Here is a 19,159-nt window from a genome sequence, read left to right as displayed (position 1 = left end):
TTACAGACGCTTCAGGTTACAGACTCTGTTAACCCAGAAATAGTACCTCGGGTTAAGAACTTTGCTTCAGGATGAGAACAGAAATTGTGCTATGGCAGTGGGGTGACAGCGGGAAGCCCCATTAGCTAAACTGGTACCTCAGGTTAAGAACAGTTTCAGGTTAAGAACGGACATCCAGAACGAATTAAGTTCTTAAACAGAGGTACCACTGTACTGCTTGACATTGGGGGGAGCGGGCTAAGTGGTTTAGGGAAATTATAAAATCAAAATCAAATCTTGAAAGACAGTAGCAGGAGGTTGAAACTGAAACATAAGTGATAGAAAGGCCGGTTGGAGTGACTATGGAAGACTATATACTACTAATTTACTTCATGGGTGGTCAATGTGGAGCAACTCTCAGCCCCAGCCAGAATGTCAAGCAGCCAGGGATGATGAGAATTGTAGTCCAAAACATCTGGAGATTACCACGTTGACTAGCCCTGGTCTATTCCACAGGTTGAAGGATAAAAGTATGTGGGTGCGGCAGGGGATGAGGGTTATTGTGACTTGCTGGACATGGCCTCGACGATAAGCTGATGCCCAACTCCCAGGTCTCCTAGTTTGTGTCCCTCAGTACCCATCATTCTGTGTCTTGTAAAGCTGTTCATCAGACAACTGCACAGCTGCAGTTTCCCCCATTGCTGTCTCCATGCTAGAAACAGCTGCTTGTCATTCAGCTGTTAATGGGACAAGACCGGCTGGCATCAAAATTTGAGTTATGGCTTCCAAAGTTAATGACACTGGATTAGCTGGATGCAGAGGAGGGACTGCTGGTGGGACAATGATGAACAGTCAGAGGGAAAAAAGGGGGCATACTGGGAAGAGAAGGTGTTGGAAGCTGAAGAAGCAACAGGTTTTAGTGATCAGGAAGGGTCTGTTGCAGAAAGCAGTTCAGAATCAGAGGCAGGAGAGATATAGGGCCAGAAGACAGAGATGAGACAGGCTTCTGAAGAAGCCAGGGGGTCGCTCCCTTCTGTTGCAACCAGCTTCCCTCCCCCATGGTCTCCCAGAATAGACAGAGAAATGAAGAGGCCAGAGCAAAGAGATACAAGACAATGGAGCCTTAGGCTACTGGGGAAGGAACCAGAGGAGGAGCCTTAGAGAGCAGTGGGAAAGCAGGGGCCTTCAGTCCTTGCAATTGCCTCATTGGGGCAAGACCTACTGGGAAGAGTTGCTGTGATCACTAGGCCTGCACTGTTTTGGTTTCCTTGAATAAGGAGTTAACTTCACTGACACTGGGTGTTTTATTACTGAACTACTCCTGACTCTGGCTCCTATCACGGGGTAGTTAATCTAGTGCATGCATAATCTAGGTCGACAAACTAAGGCCCAGGGGCCGGATCCGGCCCAATTGCCTTCTGGATCTGGCCTGTAGACGGTCCGGGAATTGCCATGTGGATCTGATTCTGATTGTTCGGACTGCACCCCCCCCCCGACACACCACAGTAGCACCTCCACCCTCCCTCCTCCTGGCTTCTACCTACCCTGTGGAGGAAGGGGACTGGGCTTTGATTGGTGCCAGCAGCAGCAGCGTGATTGCGCAAGTGGGCGCCATTTAAAGCAGCCCCTCTCCGGAGCCCTTTCGCGCGCCGCTCATCATCCCTCTGTAGCCACCACTGCCATCCGCCCCCCCACAAAGTCTGAAGGACAGTGGACCAGCCCCCTGCTGAAAAATTTTGACGACCCCTGATCTAGTGCTCTTCAGATGATATTGGACCAATGCCCATCAGTTCCAACCAGCATGACCAACTATTGGGGATGGTGAGAGTTCTAGTCCAACAATATCTTGAGGGCACTGTGGGTGTCTGCTATAGACCTCCAAGCCCAGACTAAGGACTTGGATGCTGCATTCCTACAGCAGATTACCAAACATTTAAAAAGGAGAGATATAATAGTCATGGGAGACTTTAACTACCCCAGTATCTGTTGGAACTCACACTTTGCCAAGAATGTAAGGTCCAACAAATTCCTCCATTGCCTCACTGTCAGTTTCATTTCCCAGAAGGTGGAAGAAGCAACAAGGGGATCATCTCTCTTGTACCTGGTCCTCACCAACAGGGAGGAACAGATCAATAAAGTGAAAGTACTGAGAACCTTGGGAAGAAGTGATCATGTTCTCTTGGGCTTATTTTTACAAAGGCGAGGCAAAGCTGAGTGTAGTCAGACGTGTATTCTGGACTTTAAGCAGGTTGGTTTCAGAAACATTTTACTGACTGAAATCATGGTCAGAAATACTCAAAGAGAGGCAAGTCTAAGCTGGATAGGAGTTTCTTAAAGGTGAGCTGAGATGTAAGAAGGGCATATATAAGAAATGGAAGAAAGGAGAAATCACAAAGGAAGAATATACACAAGTAGCCAACAGATGCAGGGGAAAGGTCAGGCAGGCCAAAGCTCAAAATGAACTCAGGTTTGCAAGAAAGGTTAAAAGCAATAAAAAGGTTTCTTTGGCTATGTTCGAAGCAAGAGAAAGAGCAAGCAAGTAGAAGGACTCTTGTGTGGAGAAGATGGAGAAATACTATTGAGTGACTGGAAGAAGGTGAACTGCCTAACATCTGCTTTGCCTCTGTCTTCACCCAAAAGGAAACTGATGCCCAGCCTGGTGATAACAGAATAAACAATGCAAGGAGGGAGCTGAAGGGCTAAAGGAGCTTGCAGATGTGATTTCTGGGCCTCTGTCTATAATCTTTGAGAATTCCTGGAGAACCAGTAAGGTCCCTGTGGCCACCATGTTCAAAAGTGGGGGAAAGGAAGACCCAGGTAACTACAGACCAGTTGACAGTAAGAACCATTCGAGAGTAAAACGGACTCCTTTGGGAGATGATGGACTCGCCTTCCTTGGAAGTGTTTTAAGCATAGGTTGGATGGCCTTCTGTCATGTATGATTTAGCTGAGATTCCTGCATTTCACAGGGTTGGACTAGAAGACTCTCGGTGTCCCTTCCAACTCTACCATTCTAGGATTCATAGATGCTAGAAACAGTTTGATCCCTCTTCCTTTCATTAAATGAACAGCTTCCATGACTGTTGCTGCTGCATATTTTCTCTGAACATCTTTTCCATGGGAGACCACTTCAGCCAGCAGCTGCATCCACCTCCTATGAATGCAATCATAGATGCAGGGCAATCTATTGCACTATATGAAAAATTAGAGCATTTTTATTCTTGTCTTTATTTTGATTCCTTCTAGGAGTTAGGAAAATAGGATTGCTGATTAAAATGGATACACTTCAGCTTCGTCCAAAGCCCTTCCTGACTGGCAATAAGATTGACCTGAATCATGCTAATCAACAATTGCTGTATGTTAGGCTTATGGAAATACAACATCTGCACAAAAAGGGAGGAAGGATAATCAGTTGCTGATTACAAAACTTCACTTTATTTTAAAATGATTTTGTGTGTGTGTGTTTTAAGGTCAATTTCTGTTGGGACAGGAAATATCAGTATGAGACTCCCCAAGCCCTTGCTCATTTTATATTAATGAGATCATCTCACACAATTGAATTAATATTTGCAATACATTTGATCAGACTGCTGGTCTTCCTATAGTGACTTGTGGATGGATACATTATTCCTACCATATAGATTTGCTGAACTCTCTTCAATTAGAAATTGCTTCATGTAGAGAAAAGTCTGTGTCACACAATCAAAATTATGAATACTGTTTCTGAATTGCATTGTAGACTTTCCCCATGAATATTGTGTGTAGCCATCAGTTAACTTCACTGTATACGGAAAGTAGCTAATTCAGTTGTAAAAATATTAATATTCCTTTATTTATCTTAATGCCTGATCAAACTTATTTAGCATGTATTTTTGAAGGAGTGTTTTGAAATCCCATTAGTTATTTCATTATTTTTTTTTGCATCAGGGACAGTATAGTCAGAGGTAGGCAACCTTTTGCTAGTAGTTAACTGAATCTCTGCAGCTCAGGACAAAGTTGACTTGGGAAACCTAGACATATTTTATATTGCATATTAACATGCTACATCTATTTGAAGCCTTTCTTACATCTTTTTAAATATTGTAAGGAATTTTGTGCATCATTGCTTCCTCCCTTTTTTGTGGGAGTATAGTGCAAGTCTCAGCTCAGAGGGCTCATCCAGACTTCCAACTTTCCCCTGGGAAAATGCGCTCTTTATTGCTGAATCAGAGCAATCAGTAATTGGGTTTTCTGTGGATTGGCATTTGCTCCAATTCACCGCTAAAGAGCAGATTTTCCCTGGCAAAGCAGTGGAGCAAACAGAACACTGCTTGGACATGTGCAGGACAAGTGGGAAACCACTTTGGACCCGTGCTTTCTGTGCACAAGACAAGTGGAAATGTGGATGTGCTGAAAGTCTACAGCCTCTGGTTCTATCTACGTTGCCACATTCTACAAATAGCTCTTGAAATCTTTTGATTCTTTTCCTATAAGGATATAGAATAGTTTGTGTTCTTGCTTGGACATTAGATTTGCTCCTTGTCTATTAGGCTTATGTGGCATCATGCCAGGAGCTACATGTCATCAACTCCTGAACTGACTGCCTGAGAGAAGAGGAACTTTCTTCTTTTCACACAGGAGGAATGACTTTTCCTAATATGTTACCATTACTTGCTGTAATACATGCCTGCACCACCTAAATACAAAATAGGTATGCTTTTTTCCCTGAAAAGAACTGGTTTGTATCCAATGCAATCTGTCTGCAGGTGGGAAAGACTACCTTCCTCTCCTCTGCACCCCCGTGTTCCTTCAAAACCTGCTCTTGAGTGTTGGGAAATCCTCCAGAGCAGATTTTGACGGTACGCAGATGAGAAAAGAGGAAGAGGAAGTCCTGTTACATGAGTGGAAATTTGCTCATTCACTGTTGGGTTCTGCCCATAGCTTTAGCTATATGCAGATTAATGCAAATTGGTCGATTCATTTGATTAAGATTTGTTTTTAATTGGGTGAGAGCCCTACAGCAGACCAGTATTTAATTTAATGTGTGTATGTGTTCTATATAAAAAAGACTTGCAAAGTGAAAACATCACAGCCATCCACATTGCTGTCCAGAATGTCAGAAACCCAAGACTAGTGGGTAGAGATCTTAGATGAGAGTGAAAAATGAGATGACTTTGTGTTTTTGGAATCAGTAAATCATCCAGCCTCCTCCTGAAGAATCGAGCCTTTTATGGCTGCTCAGCCCCTTTTCAAAGACTGTTTTTCATGCAACTGGCAGGAGGCAGGGATCCAGCTGTTTCTCAAAGGACAGCAGGAAGTGGCAACCTCCTTGTTTCTACTGGTGGGTGAAGCTTGGTGAAGACTCTCACCCTTGGAAGCAGAAAGATCATCTGCAGACATCTGATGGGTCCCACACAGCCTCTTTGTAGCTATCAGCATGGGCTGGACTGATTCCTGATGGGCATAGAGCATGTGCATTGAAACCCCTGCCACATGTAGAATACTAACTCGAAATTCAAATTAAATAAGGATAATTAACAATTAACAAAAAGCTAAGCAGACAAGTAATTAGATATTCCCTGACTAGTGTTTACTGTAATTTCGTGACCCATTCATAATTAACCTCAGATTGTAAAGTATATTGATGAGAAGCCAAAGTATAAACTTGTATTAACAGTGACAGAATAAGGTGCCAATTAAACTGCATTTCATTCAAGCTTGGGAAAGCAAAGCTATAATGGGTTTTTATTATCTTCCCATGCTTCCCTATGCTTGGCACGTGCCAGAACGAGATTAGGAGTTGATGAAAGGGGATAAAAAAAACTGCCTGATGTCTGTAGCAAGTTGGGGGCGGGAAGTAATAATAAAGAGGGTTTAAAGAAAAACAATAAAAATGTTAAGCAGCCTTCTGCTGTACAGGAGTGCATACGCATGCTGAATAGGATCAACACATGCATCCCAAAGTTAACCTTTTTCAGGTATGGCCTGAATAGCTGGGCTTCCAGTGCATTCTTTTCTGACAGACAACCAGAAAGCTAACTCGGAGGCATTATTAACCTATCTGAATGTCATGTGCTATTCTATTGATATTTTGTTAAGGATAATCAATGGTGATAACTTTTTATTCCCTCCATTAAGTTTTGTTCTTCCTTGTAAGAAGCCACCTTCTCCATCACAGCAGATTGATTCTACAACAATGCCAAACCAAATGTGAGAAACTGCATTCCTAGGACTTATTCTTTCTTGAATAAAGCAAAGGGGTGTGTGTGATTAAATGAAACCCCTGGCTCTTAATTTCTCAACAGCGTGGATGGGGATGCTGTGGGATTCCAACACTCATCAATCCCACCAATGAGCATGACCAGTGGTTATGAATGATGGAAGCTGTAGTCCAGTAACATGTGGAAGGCCACAGATTCTCTTCCCGTGTTCTACAGAACATTGCCGGTGACAGCTGAAGCTAATCCCTGCCCTGTCCTTTAACTTATCTTCCATTTAAAAAATCAGTTTATCAGATTTATATCCTAATGTTTTGACCATCAAATCCTCCAGCAATTCAATAGATAATTTTAAAAGCTTACTTCTTACACCCCTCGCCTCATTATTCACAATACTTTAGTTTTCACTGTAGGTTATGGTTTTGCTATAGCCCATTCCTTCCCAGCATCTTACTACTATCCATCTCCATCTTGTAATGGATTAAAGAAAGCTTGTAATGTTAGCTTCACAGCTCCTAAGCACAGTTCCCATAGATGCATGTCCTCCAGACAGTTGACTCTTTTAGACATCCTGCTTGGCAGCTGCCTGCTGCCTGCTGCCCCCTGTGACAGCAAAATTCTCTTTTATGATACTGTTTGCTCAAAAGAATGCCATTGAAATCAGTGGGATTTACTCCTAGGTAGGTGTGTATACGATTGATACCTTAGGCGTCCATCCTATGCCCACTGACCTGGAATTTGTACCTCTGTAGACATGCATAGAGCTAAAGCAGAGAGGAGTCAGGTGCTGTTCACTTGTAGTGTGTTGTGTTGATAAGTATGGAATGGCAGTTACTTGGATGCTGTCCTTTCTACTCCCTTCTTCTTGGGATATCTTCTAATATCTGAGAAAGGGTCATAGCTTGGTGGTAGAGCATCTGCTTTGCATTCAGAATCTCCCAAGTTCAATCCCTAGTAGCCTGGTACAGCTGGGAGACACCTTTCCTGAAACCCTGGAGAGCTACTGCCAGTCATTACATATGATACTAAGCTAGATGGACCAAGGTTCTGGGCAGCTTTCCATGTTTCTGTGAGGAGTCAATATAAGGAGGATCCATATAATGTGTGTTATACATGTGCTAAAGTTGGTTCTTCTCAACTTTGTGTGTACTCCTTAAAGAACAGTTTGTATGTCCACACTACAGACATTTGGACCAATCCCCAATCCCTGCTCTATGATACATCCAGCTCTAAACCACTTACCCATTGATAATCCTTGAGTATCAATAGCTTTAACATTGCTTGAACAGCATTGCCCAACAACTGATGGTCAAATCTGGCACTAGCCACTTAGGCAATGTGATTTGTTTATGTAGTTGTGGGTTGGAAGTGTACGTTGAGAAAATAATATGCAGCTTTGATATGGTGCTCTTCAGAGTGTCAAACCAAACAATGCACCCCTACCCAAAGGAGTGTATAATTTAAATTATTACTTCAAGAAAGAAGGCTTCTTGGAAACATAGAAAGTTGCTTTATACCAAGTCAGACTATTTGTCCATCTAGCTAAATATTGTACTTTCACTGGTTGCAGCTCTCTACCACCTGATGCATTAACTGGAGATAATCAGGGAGATTGAACCTGAGGCTTGTATGCAAAGTGTATGCCCTTGCACTGAGCTACAGTTCCTCCCCTTAAGTAAGAATCATGTCCCCAAACCAGAGGTAGGGAACCTGCCCTACTGCCTGACTCCTGTCCAAGCCAATACAGCTAGTGATGATGGGAAGCCAACAGCATCTAGAGTGCCATAGGTTCTCATCTCTGTTCTGAATGGACAAACTTCAGTTAAGAAAGCTGCCAGGAGAGGAGTTCGAACTCTTCCAGAGACTGGAACTCCTGGACCTGGGCTGGTGAAGTCTGGCACCTTTGATCCCTGAGCCACTGTGCTGCAGAGAGCTTCTTTAATTACCGTATTTTTCGCTCTATAGGACGCACCCGACCATAGGACGCACCTTGTTTTAGAGGGGGAGAACAAGAAAAAAAATTCTCCCCCTCTCTGCTCAGCGCCCCTTCAGCGAAGCGGCAGGAGAAACGGAGCCCCTTCCATTTCTCCTCCCGCTTCGCTGAAGGGGCGTTGCACAGCTCTCCCTATCTGCTGAAGCCAGGAGAGTCTTGCTCTCCCGGCTTCAGCAAAAGGAACCCGAAGCATTCTGAGCACAGCGCGAGTTTCCGCTGCACTCCAAAGGCTTCAGGCGGCTATCCCTGAAGCCTGGAGAGCGAGATGGGTTGGTGCGCACCGACCCCTCTTGTCCTCCAGGCTTCAGCGAAAGCAACACATAGCCTCCGGAGCGTGGAGGGAGCTTCGCGTTGCTATTGCTGAAGCCAAGGAGCCTGCATTCGCTCCATAGAACACACACACATTCCCCTTAATTTTTGGAGGGGGAAAAGTGCATCCTATAGAGTGAAAAATACGGTACTTATTATTATTATTATTTATTCAAACAACTAAGCTGGGATATAAGGGTAAAGAGACCCCTGACCATTAGGTCCAGTCGTGACCGACTCTGGGGTTGGGCGCTCATCTCGCTTTATTGGCCAAGGGAGCTGGCGTACAGTTTCCGGGTCATGTGGCCAGCATGACTAAGCTACTTCTGGCAAACCAGAGCAGCGCACGGAAACGCCGTTTACCTTCCCGCCGGAGTGGTACCTATTTATCTACTTGCACTTTGACGTGCTTTCAAACTGCTAGGTTGGCAGGAGCAAGGACCGAGCAACGGGAGCTCACCCTGTCGTGGGGATTCAAACTGCCGATCTTCTGATCGGCAAGCCCTAGGCTCTGTGGTTTAACCCACAGCGCCACCCACGTCCCTTAAGCTGGGACATAATAGAGGCTTAAAAAATTATGCATGGTATGGCTAGAGAATGTGGATAGTGAGGTTTTCCTCCTTTCTCATAATACCATAATTGTGGGTCATCCAATGCAAAATTGGTAGTAGATTAAAGATTGACACAATAACATTCACACAACACTTAACTAATTTATGGAAGTTGTTGCCACAGAATGTGGTAGTGGCTTTTTACTTAGAAGGCCTCTAACTTTATGGTGCTGCCTGTTTTGCATATTTTACAGCTCCCTTGCCCAAGGCAGCTAAAAGCTCCGGTCAGTGCCTGGGTGGAAAACCAGCTATAAAATCCTGTATGTTGCCTATAACTTCCATGATAGAAGAAAAGCAGGATATCAATGCACTGAATCAATAGAGGGGATTAATCAGATTCATGGTTGTGCAATATTTGTCATGACTGACTAAATCACACCTCTATGTTCAGAGGCAATAAACCTCTACATACCAGTTGGGGTGGGAGAACAGCATAAGAGGACTGTTGCCTTCTTATGTGTATCTCAAGAGCATCTGTTTGGCCACTGTGGAAAACAGGATGCTGGACTAGATATTCCTTTGGTCTGATCCAGAAGGGCTCTTTTATGTTCTTACTTACCGGTACTACCAGCTCAGCATGTGAAATTAAATGAATGTATAAAGTACAGGGTAAGATGGAATTGACCCCTCTGTGTTAGATATTGAATCTAAGGAAGATAGCCCTCTCTCTCTTTAGCTGCTATTGAAACCATAGAATGGGTCGTGTCCTTTGAAACATCATCTGCCTCATTATGCAACTAGAGCCCTCTCCCCCTGTGTTCTGACTCCTGGATGCCCCCACATTACCCTGTCTCGTTGGAGTGTGGGTCACTGCTGTTATTTCCCTCCCAAGTTACAAGAGCCATAAAATTATTCTCCAAAGGGAAACGATTGCAGCAGATGCCACCTCCCCAATTCCCTCAAGTTCCAGACATGGATGTGATCAATGGCATAAACAAACAAGCGCATCAGCGCTCCAGCGTCTGCTGTGAACAAGGACAAGTAATCTTAATTAAGGTATTGTCCCAAAACTTTCTAAAATATGGAGAGCTTGCACTCTCAGTCTTAATAAAGTGCTACAAATGAAGAACTAATTTATATTTAACAAGGCATTTACTGGATGTTAGTCAACTAAGGATTGATTTATCTAAAAACAAAGAAGTGGAGAGTTATAGCTGTCTCATCAGCTTACAACTGTCAAATTCTAATAAAAGTTTTAGTCTAATAAAAGTAATCAACCTAGTGTATGTTAACAGGCACTATACATTTTGCTAAAGTGCTAGTGGTCATCAGCAAGGAAGATTGTATGTCATGGGGTTTAAATATTCATTTTTTAAAAAATATTTTATTAAGGATTTTCTTGTTTTACAGAAGTAATATTCATTCTGAAGATTCATCTATCCATCCAATGCATTCAGTTGCTCAGACTGTCTTACAATGATTATAATACAACTACTGTATCCTGTAATCAAACAATTTAAAACAAAGTAATATAAAAATGTAAACAAGCTCAGCCAGTAAAATACTATACAAAACACCATCTGCCTAGCAATACAAAAGCTTACCAGAACAGAAAAGCTTTCACTAATAGGCAGAAAACGGCAAGGGAGGGTGCCAAGCAAACCTTATGGAATATGGTGTCCATTGGATGCAGCCACCAAGAAGGTCCTATCTTTTGTCCCAGACAAGCATTCCTCCAGGTCAGGCAGGATACAAAAAAGGGCCTCTCCAATGGAGATTAGGGAGGAGACAAGTTATTTAAGATGAGTTGGCCCCTGAATTTTCCTGGACCCAAGCCATTTAGAGCTTTGTAATCACCAGCACTTGTGGCCAGAAACAAATTGGCAAGTAGTTGCAGGATAGGTGTGATATGATCCCATGCTCAAACACCCGCTAACATCCTCTTTGCCACCCTCTGGACTGACGTAAGCATTCAAAGACTCTTCAAAGGTAGCCCTGTATATAAAGCATTGGATTTATCCAGTCTGGTTATATCTAAGATCTTCGCTGTATGTCAGAATTCAGAAAAGAATAGAATGAAAGTAGAGTAGAGAAGGAGAAATTAAGAAATAAGGAAATGTGTTTAAGTTAAATGGAAAAGTAAAATTGTGCTAAGAGAACGGTTGGAAGTCAGGTCACTTACGTGGGTGTGGGTGTAGGGTACGTTTATAGGTACGTATGGTTTAGTTATATGTGGGTATGTGGGTACCTTTTGTTAAGAGGATAAGGTATGGTATTGTATTTGATTATATAATGATGTCTTGAATAGTATTGTAATGAATAATGTATGTATGTCTTATATGTTTTACATGTTAATAAAACATATTTTTTTTAAAAAAGAATGTCAGGTGAAGAAATAGGACTACCTCTGCTGATGGTATTCAGTGAGGTCTTCAACTGGCCTGTTGTTTTCTTGTGGCATTACAATGTGCAGCCCTTATTGCAAAATTGCAGGGAGATTTTAAATTTAACACAAAAGAATAGTTTTTAATAAAAATTCCGCTCTAGATTCTACCACCACATTCTAATGCATGGGAATAACAAGCTTAAGTTTCCATGTATAACTGGGTAATATTTGTAGGACTAATTTAATTGTGTGTTTCCCCATTTCCCTAAGCTGTCCTTCTTTCCAGACTTGCTGAGAAAGCACCTGGGGAAAGGGTCATGCTGTTCACTTCGGTGGACAAATTTCTTAAACAAACAGAGAGATACTTAACCACAAACAGACTCCAGGAAGAGAAGTATCTTCCTGCCAGGGTGGGAAGCTAGAGAGTGAGTTCAGTGTCCCTGGGTGTTTACAATTCCAGCTGCCCTGACTATGAATTGCTTATTTTTGGACAATAGGGCACAGACACTATAATTTGGTGTGTGATCATTGACACACCCTCTCCTTTGTCTTCCTTTCAAAGCCAATATCTCAGGCCCAGATGGGTTAATACATAATGCAGACATGCAAGTAATTGGCTGCCTTTGTATAGCAGTCAGTCATAGCTCGCTGTCCCTCTGATCCACTATTAGTGGCCATGCAAACACTCCTTCCACCTAATTAAGCACAGCTTTGAAAATACCCTTCCCAATGATGTTCCAGTCCCAAGCTAGTGATTCACATATGAGCCCCTACCTGTTAAACCTGCAATCTCACTCTCTTCTGGGATAGAACATCCCTGCCCGCCCCCAGGTGACCCAGCTGCTTGCTGGGGATGCTTAGGACCTAAAGGGAGTGGGGAGTGATAAATGATCTTTAGAATAGTCTGTATTAAAGAGTTGGAAATGGGATGTTAATAAACCCCAAGCCACTAATTTAGAGAACACATGCTCTCCAGGCTAAACCAGTGCCCTGAAACAATGGCCAATGATAAACATGGCCTTTGCCAAGCAACTGTCTTTCCAAAGGCAGCTTTTGTGCATTTGTGCACCTATGCATGGTAAGTCCAGCTAATTTTTTGCCCTGTATATACCACTCACCTGGTGTAACATGTAGGTCTATTTTACTTAGGTGCTATCCTGGGAAAGCCTGTCTTGTCTTTCTGCCAATAACCTGAGATTTTTGTAACTAAGTGTAGTGTTACTTTCTAGTATGGTGTAAAGTGCTTGTCTGAACTGGGAAGATTCAGGTTCAAATCCCCACTCAGCTATGAAGCACCCTGGGTGATTTTGAGCAGGTCATCATCTCTCAGCCAAATCTACCTTAAAAAGTAGTTGTGAGGATCCAGTTAGCAGGGGAAAGAACCATGTACGCCACTCGGAGCTTTAAGGAAATGTGGATATAATTTAAAGAAAATGAAATGAATAAAAGTGTTCTTGAACCACTGACTACCCTTTGATCCCAGCAGAAAATATATTTGTATTGCCAATCTGTTATATTGATTAGGATTCTGGCATGTATAAAATATATGGTGATACTTTTTTCAGAATTATGGTCATGAGAACATTATCTCAATATATTCCAACTTATCATGCCCAACACCTGCTCATCTAATGCAAGCAGAAGTGATGAATTTGAACCACCAGTGTATCAGGCTCCTTTATACTTTGCTCATCTGCTAGCCATGTGTGCTGACGTCTCCAAGTGCTGCCCCAAGGACATCCTGAATAAAAGCCAACACTCCGTACTCCTTTATTAGGGATTATCAAAAAATAAGAGGGAAATTTTGAATTTTGCTGACTCTGACCTAGGGTGTAAGAGTGAAAGCTGAATTTGGTTTAATTACAAAGAGGATAATTGCCACGTTAGGAGTCCTTGAATAATGTTTCATGTTACTGTTCTTTGCAGCAGGTATAATCTCATACACCAGGTAGGGTATCAAGTGCCCTGCAAATATTTGTGCAAACTCTGCTTTAATTGTATCTTCTCAATTGGATGGACATAGTCCCTCTATCCAATCGGGACAATCCCAGCTCTTGATTTTCACATGGTATTTGAACAGAGATAATGTTTCCCTCATCATTTCAGCCTACTCATTGTGCCTAATAACATTAATACTTAGCACTTCCCATGCACTATTGTGTTGGAATCCTTACAACAACCTTGTAAGGTAGGTCAGTATTATCTCCATACTGCAGGTGGGGTGAAGGACCAGGCCCACCTAGTAAATTCATGGCAGAGGTGAGATTAAATCAGGTATTTGGTGTTTCAGAGAGGCTCTCTTATGCATTATGCTATTTCATCCACTAATAAAATTCAAAATATGCCTACTGTAATATAGTTTTGAGACTCTAATTTATTACTTAGTTGAATACATAATCTCATTAATCAGATGGTACTTTTTGGTGAAAGAAAAATCTAACTTGAACATTGGCCATTTCAAAACTCTCTCTCCAGCATCTTAAGTAACCACTTTTCCTGAGGCTGGTGGTAGATACACAGGCAAAGTAGTACTTCAGAAAGAACACAGCCTTATAGCACCTCGGAGATTAGCAGTTTGAACATGGTATCAGCTTTCATAGGATTCCATTCAACATTTATACTGTTGTGAGTTTGGGGGGTGGGTAGCCTGTAAGCCTGAGTCCCTTCTAATTCCTGGACTCAACCCTGAGTTAGCACCTGGAACCCCTGGAGTTTTGCAACTCTCAGAGATTATGGTGGCATGCAACAATGCTATAAACTGCCCTGTGATCCTCAGATGAAGAGTGGTATGTCTATCAAAGCAAGCAAGCCTTCCATGTAATGAATGTGCTGCTGCGAGATTCTTGCTGTTTTTGGAGAGCTGTTAAGAACGTAAGACTGGATTAGGCCAAAGGCCCATCCAGTCCAGTATTCTGTTCTCAGTAGCCAACCAGATGCCTGTGGGAAACCCACAAGCAGGAGCTGAGGGTTGCCGTGCTCTTTCGACTTTTGAATCCTAACAACTGGTATTCATTCAGAGGCATACTGCCTCCAACAGCAATATCTTGTATCCTTGCAGGGTTGATGGGAGTTATATTCTAAAATATCTAAAGGGCAGCAGATGTGCTTTGTCCTTCTGTGTCTGATCTTCAGTTTTAGTCAAACACCACCTGGATGACAAAGCCTTCTAAGATTTAGGTGTTTGCCTGCTATCACTAGCTTTTTACTCTTGTTTGTTTATTATATATATTTGTACTTTTTTTAAAAAATCTGCAATGCATAGAACAGTTTTCAACCAATGTTTGGGGAGCTTAAAATAAAATCCACAAGCACCACCCCTAGATCAGTGTTTCCCAACCGGTGTTCCGCGGCACACTAGTGTGCCGCGAGATGTTGCCTGGTGTGCCGTGGGAGTCTAACGGTTCTCAGCACCCTTAACAAAATACAGTTCCCAGGATTCCTTGGGGGGGGTAAGTCGCCGCTCTTTAAAGTGGTAGGAGATACCGCTTGAAATGTGAAGGGCTGTTGTAAGAGAGGGAGAGCCGCAGCTGGCGCGGAAGGTGTTAAGGGGAGTCGGAGGCTCCTCCTCACGGGAGTTCGAGTGTCGCTCTTTCTCCGGCTGTACCATTCGTCCTGGAAGCGGGGGGGGGGGAGGAGGAGGGGAGGAACCATTAAGCCTTCGCTGACGGAGAGCCATCGCGAGCTTCCAGCGAGTGGCAGCAGCAGCAGCAAGCACCCGCCTCGTCTCTAGAGGAGGAGGAGCTGCAGTTGCCGCCGCCTTTTGCACGTAAGAACGGGTGCATAAGCGTGCGGGAAGGAGGCATGTGCAAAAGGTGGAGGGATGGGGCGCCTGGGTGAAGCGAAGGCCTGGTCGTGGAGGCGGCGGGGCGAAATCCTCCCTCGTAGCCGCCGGAAGGCCGCCCCTCCGACTCGCGTCTTGAGCAGCCTCCCTCCCTCCCCTGAGACTGAAAGCCGGGCAAATCCCAGCAATGGGAAGCGCGGCGGGGGAGGCCTGGCTGGGCGCGCATTCACACGACTGAGGTGACCCGGGTTACGACATGCGCGTCAAGGTGGTCCAGGGGAGTGCGTGCCTCCGTCTCTCCGGGGCAGGCCTCCAGATGACCGACAACGTCAGCCCCGCCCCACGCCCCTTCTCCAGCCCTGCTCTAAGCATACAGTCAGACAGCAACCAGGTCTGCTCCTCTGCCCTTGCTTTCCATCTTTGGGTAGGCCAGGCATCCAGATACCCAAGGCTGAAACCTCCAATCTGTCCCCTGCTTTCACAACTGTGCCCGCTGACTCCAATTTCCTGAAAAGGCCAATGCACTAGGATAACACAGGACTACGCTGCTGGACTGTAACTCCTTCCTACTCAGCTAAACAGGTATTAGCAAAGCAGAGCTATTTTGCACTGCTGGCAATAAGCGGTGCACCCTCAGCCGCATAGCCCAGTGTTTCCCATCCTTTTTAAAAGTTGCATGTGGGATTGTGGCATTGTGCAAAATGCATGAATAAATCTTTCATGGAAATGGGCAGTGACACAAATCCGTAGTCTTTATATATACTTTATATATAGTCTTTATATATACTATATATATATATATATATATATATATATATATATATATGTAGGTTTTGGTGTCTTCGGGTGTCTTCCCGTGTAAGAGTTGGGGTGTCTAGGCGACGTTTCGACGAGGTCTCACTCGTCATCTTCAGGCTGGTGCTTTCGGCTTCTTGTTACTAGAACAGAGCAGGATCTCAGTGTTTGAGTTCCTATAAATACTGTTGAGGGGGTGTGGTGTATAGCCTCCAACGTTCTGGGCAGAGAGGAAGTTCCTAGGTTAATGTGCCTTTTCTTCTTTTGTTCATTAATTACTTGAGGGATATCTTGAGTGATTACTTGAGTGATATTCTGAGTACCACTTAGGAGGGTCATTAGGTGTGGATTAGTTGCTAAAGCTTTCGTGTCTTGACCTCTTGACCTTGTAAAGAGTTTTTCTGAGAAGATGGCTGTACTGCACTTAGTTGTGCTCTGGCTTGGCTTCGTGTATAGGGGCGAGCTGTGGTTTTGTGCCCTGTGCCAGCCAGATCTGTGTAGGGATTGCAGGGGGGTGCAGCATCCGGAGGTGCCACTATGGTTTGGCTACTGGATGGTGTCTGTAATTTATCTGTGGAGAGGGTCTGGGTTTGGGTCTGGTGTGGTTGATTGGAGATGGTGTTCTGTGTGCCTCTGGTTCTGGTGTCGGTTTTTGTGGGGAGGGCTAATTTCCAGATGTCTGGCAGGCGGGACGTGTCGTCACGCTTGTTCATGTTGTGAGGGTGTTTCTCTATCTCGATGGCTTCCATGATTATTCTCTTGTGGTGATGTTCCATGTTAAAGAGCAATTTGGAATCTGCAAAATTAATTTCGTGTCCTGTTTCTTTCATGTGTTGGTAAAGAGAGGAAGTTTTTTCTTCTTTTTTGACGGCATTCTTGTGTTCTGCGATACGTGCATTTATTCGTCTGTTTGTTTGTCCAATGTACGTGGCTGGGCAGACTTTGCAGGGTATTTCATAGACCCCTTGGTTTTCTAACTGGATTTTATCTTTTGGGTTTCTGAGGATATTGGCTATTTTTTGGTTGGTGCAAAAGGCTGTTTTGATATTGTGTTTATGGAGGATTTTGCTAATTTTATCTGTAGTGCCCTTGATATAAGGAAGGAGGGCCATGCCATTGTTTTCTTCTGTGTCTTGGTTTTTGGGGGGTGTTTCTTTTTGGATTAGCTTCGTAACCCTGTTTTGCTGGTATCCGTTGGCGATTAACACATTTGAGAGATTCTGTAACTCAGTTGTCAAGTGGTCTTTGTCAGCCAGGCGTTTGGTTCTGGAGATGAGAGTCTTGGCTACGGAGTTTATTTGTGCAGGGTGGTGGTGTGATTGTGCATGTAAGTAGCGGTTGGTGTGTGTTTTTTTCCGGTAGATAGTGTGTCCTAGGGAGCCATCAGGTTTTTTGTAGATTAGGACGTCAAGGAAGGGAAGTTGGTTGTTGGCTTCTATTTCCATAGTGAATTGTATTTTGGGGTGTAGGCTGTTGAGATGTGTGAGGAAGCTATCTAGTTTTTCCTTCCCGTGTGGCCAAATTACAAAGGTGTCGTCAACATATCTGAGCCAAACCGGTGAGAGGGGTGATCCCATAGGTGCTCCTTCTATCTGTTTGTATCTTTGTCCATTGTGGATGAAGTCTCGCTAAGCAACTTCAGCCCTATGCAGAATCTATCGCTTCACACGTTACAAACTCCTTCCAGTTCATAGAAACAATAAAGAAGCAAAACCTACATCCCGATGACCTACTTGTGAGCTTCGATGTTGTATCTCTCTTCACACAAGTGCCCATTAATGAAGCCTTGACAGCCATTCAAAACAAATACAATCCCCCCGAATACATCCTGGACCTGACCAACCACTGCCTAACCAACACGTACTTCATCCACAATGGACAAAGATACAAACAGATAGAAGGAGCACCTATGGGATCACCCCTCTCACCGGTCATCGCAAATCTGTACATGGAACACTTTGAAACCAATGCTTTAGACAAGTCAGAACACAAACCCAAACTTTGGCTCAGATATGTTGACGACACCTTTGTAATTTGGCCACACGGGAAGGAAAAACTAGATAGCTTCCTCACACATCTCAACAGCCTACACCCCAAAATACAATTCACTATGGAAATAGAAGCCAACAACCAACTTCCCTTCCTTGACGTCCTAATCTACAAAAAACCTGATGGCTCCCTAGGACACACTATCTACCGGAAAAAAAACACACACCAACCGCTACTTACATGCACAATCACACCACCACCCTGCACAAATAAACTCCGTAGCCAAGACTCTCATCTCCAGAACCAAACGCCTGGCTGACAAAGACCACTTGACAACTGAGTTACAGAATCTCTCAAATGTGTTAATCGCCAACGGATACCAGCAAAACAGGGTTACGAAGCTAATCCAAAAAGAAACACCCCCCAAAAACCAAGACACAGAAGAAAACAATGGCATGGCCCTCCTTCCTTATATCAAGGGCACTACAGATAAAATTAGCAAAATCCTCCATAAACACAATATCAAAACAGCCTTTTGCACCAACCAAAAAATAGCCAATATCCTCAGAAACCCAAAAGATAAAATCCAGTTAGAAAACCAAGGGGTCTATGAAATACCCTGCAAAGTCTGCCCAGCCACGTACATTGGACAAACAAACAGACGAATAAATGCACGTATCGCAGAACACAAGAATGCCGTCAAAAAAGAAGAAAAAACTTCCTCTCTTTACCAACACATGAAAGAAACAGGACACGAAATTAATTTTGCAGATTCCAAATTGCTCTTTAACATGGAACATCACCACAAGAGAATAATCATGGAAGCCATCGAGATAGAGAAACACCCTCACAACATGAACAAGCGTGACGACACGTCCCGCCTGCCAGACATCTGGAAATTAGCCCTCCCCACAAAAACCGACACCAGAACCAGAGGCACACAGAACGCCATCTCCAATCAACCACACCAGACCCAAACCCAGACCCTCTCCACAGATAAATTACAGACACCATCCAGTAGCCAAACCATAGTGGCACCTCCGGATGCTGCACCCCCCTGCAATCCCTACACAGATCTGGCTGGCACAGGGCACAAAACCACAGCTCGCCCCTATACACGAAGCCAAGCCAGAGCACAACTAAGTGCAGTACAGCCATCTTCTCAGAAAAACTCTTTAC

The 19,159-nt window shown here is 43.8% G+C and overlaps 1 protein-coding gene and 1 long non-coding RNA gene across 15 annotated transcripts in view; one reads left to right on the top strand and one right to left on the bottom strand.

Annotated features, from left to right (window-relative positions):
- The window catches only part of LOC308574303, a 397,067-nt gene that overhangs the window by 159,191 nt on the left and 218,717 nt on the right, over window positions 1-19,159 (bottom strand). The window lies entirely within an intron of this gene.
- Window positions 1-19,159, top strand: part of LOC308574241 (uncharacterized protein) — an 83,582-nt gene that overhangs the window by 31,640 nt on the left and 32,783 nt on the right. Inside the window, exon 5 of one of the 14 annotated variants that reach the window (XM_081171898.1) lies at window positions 4,509-8,412. The exons of the other annotated variants lie outside the window; for them this stretch is intronic. Coding sequence (XP_081028024.1) covers window positions 4,509-4,566 — 58 coding nt within the window. The 3' untranslated portion in view covers window positions 4,567-8,412. Of the gene's footprint in view, window positions 1-4,508; window positions 8,413-19,159 lie in introns of those variants that run through there. 14 annotated transcript variants of the gene reach the window in all.

The sequence above is a fragment of the Podarcis bocagei genome, assembly GCF_964188305.1.
Source record: "Podarcis bocagei genome assembly, chromosome: 15".
In the NCBI taxonomy this organism is placed as follows: domain Eukaryota; kingdom Metazoa; phylum Chordata; class Lepidosauria; order Squamata; family Lacertidae; genus Podarcis; species Podarcis bocagei.
This window is presented reverse-complemented; position numbering and strand designations above follow the sequence as displayed.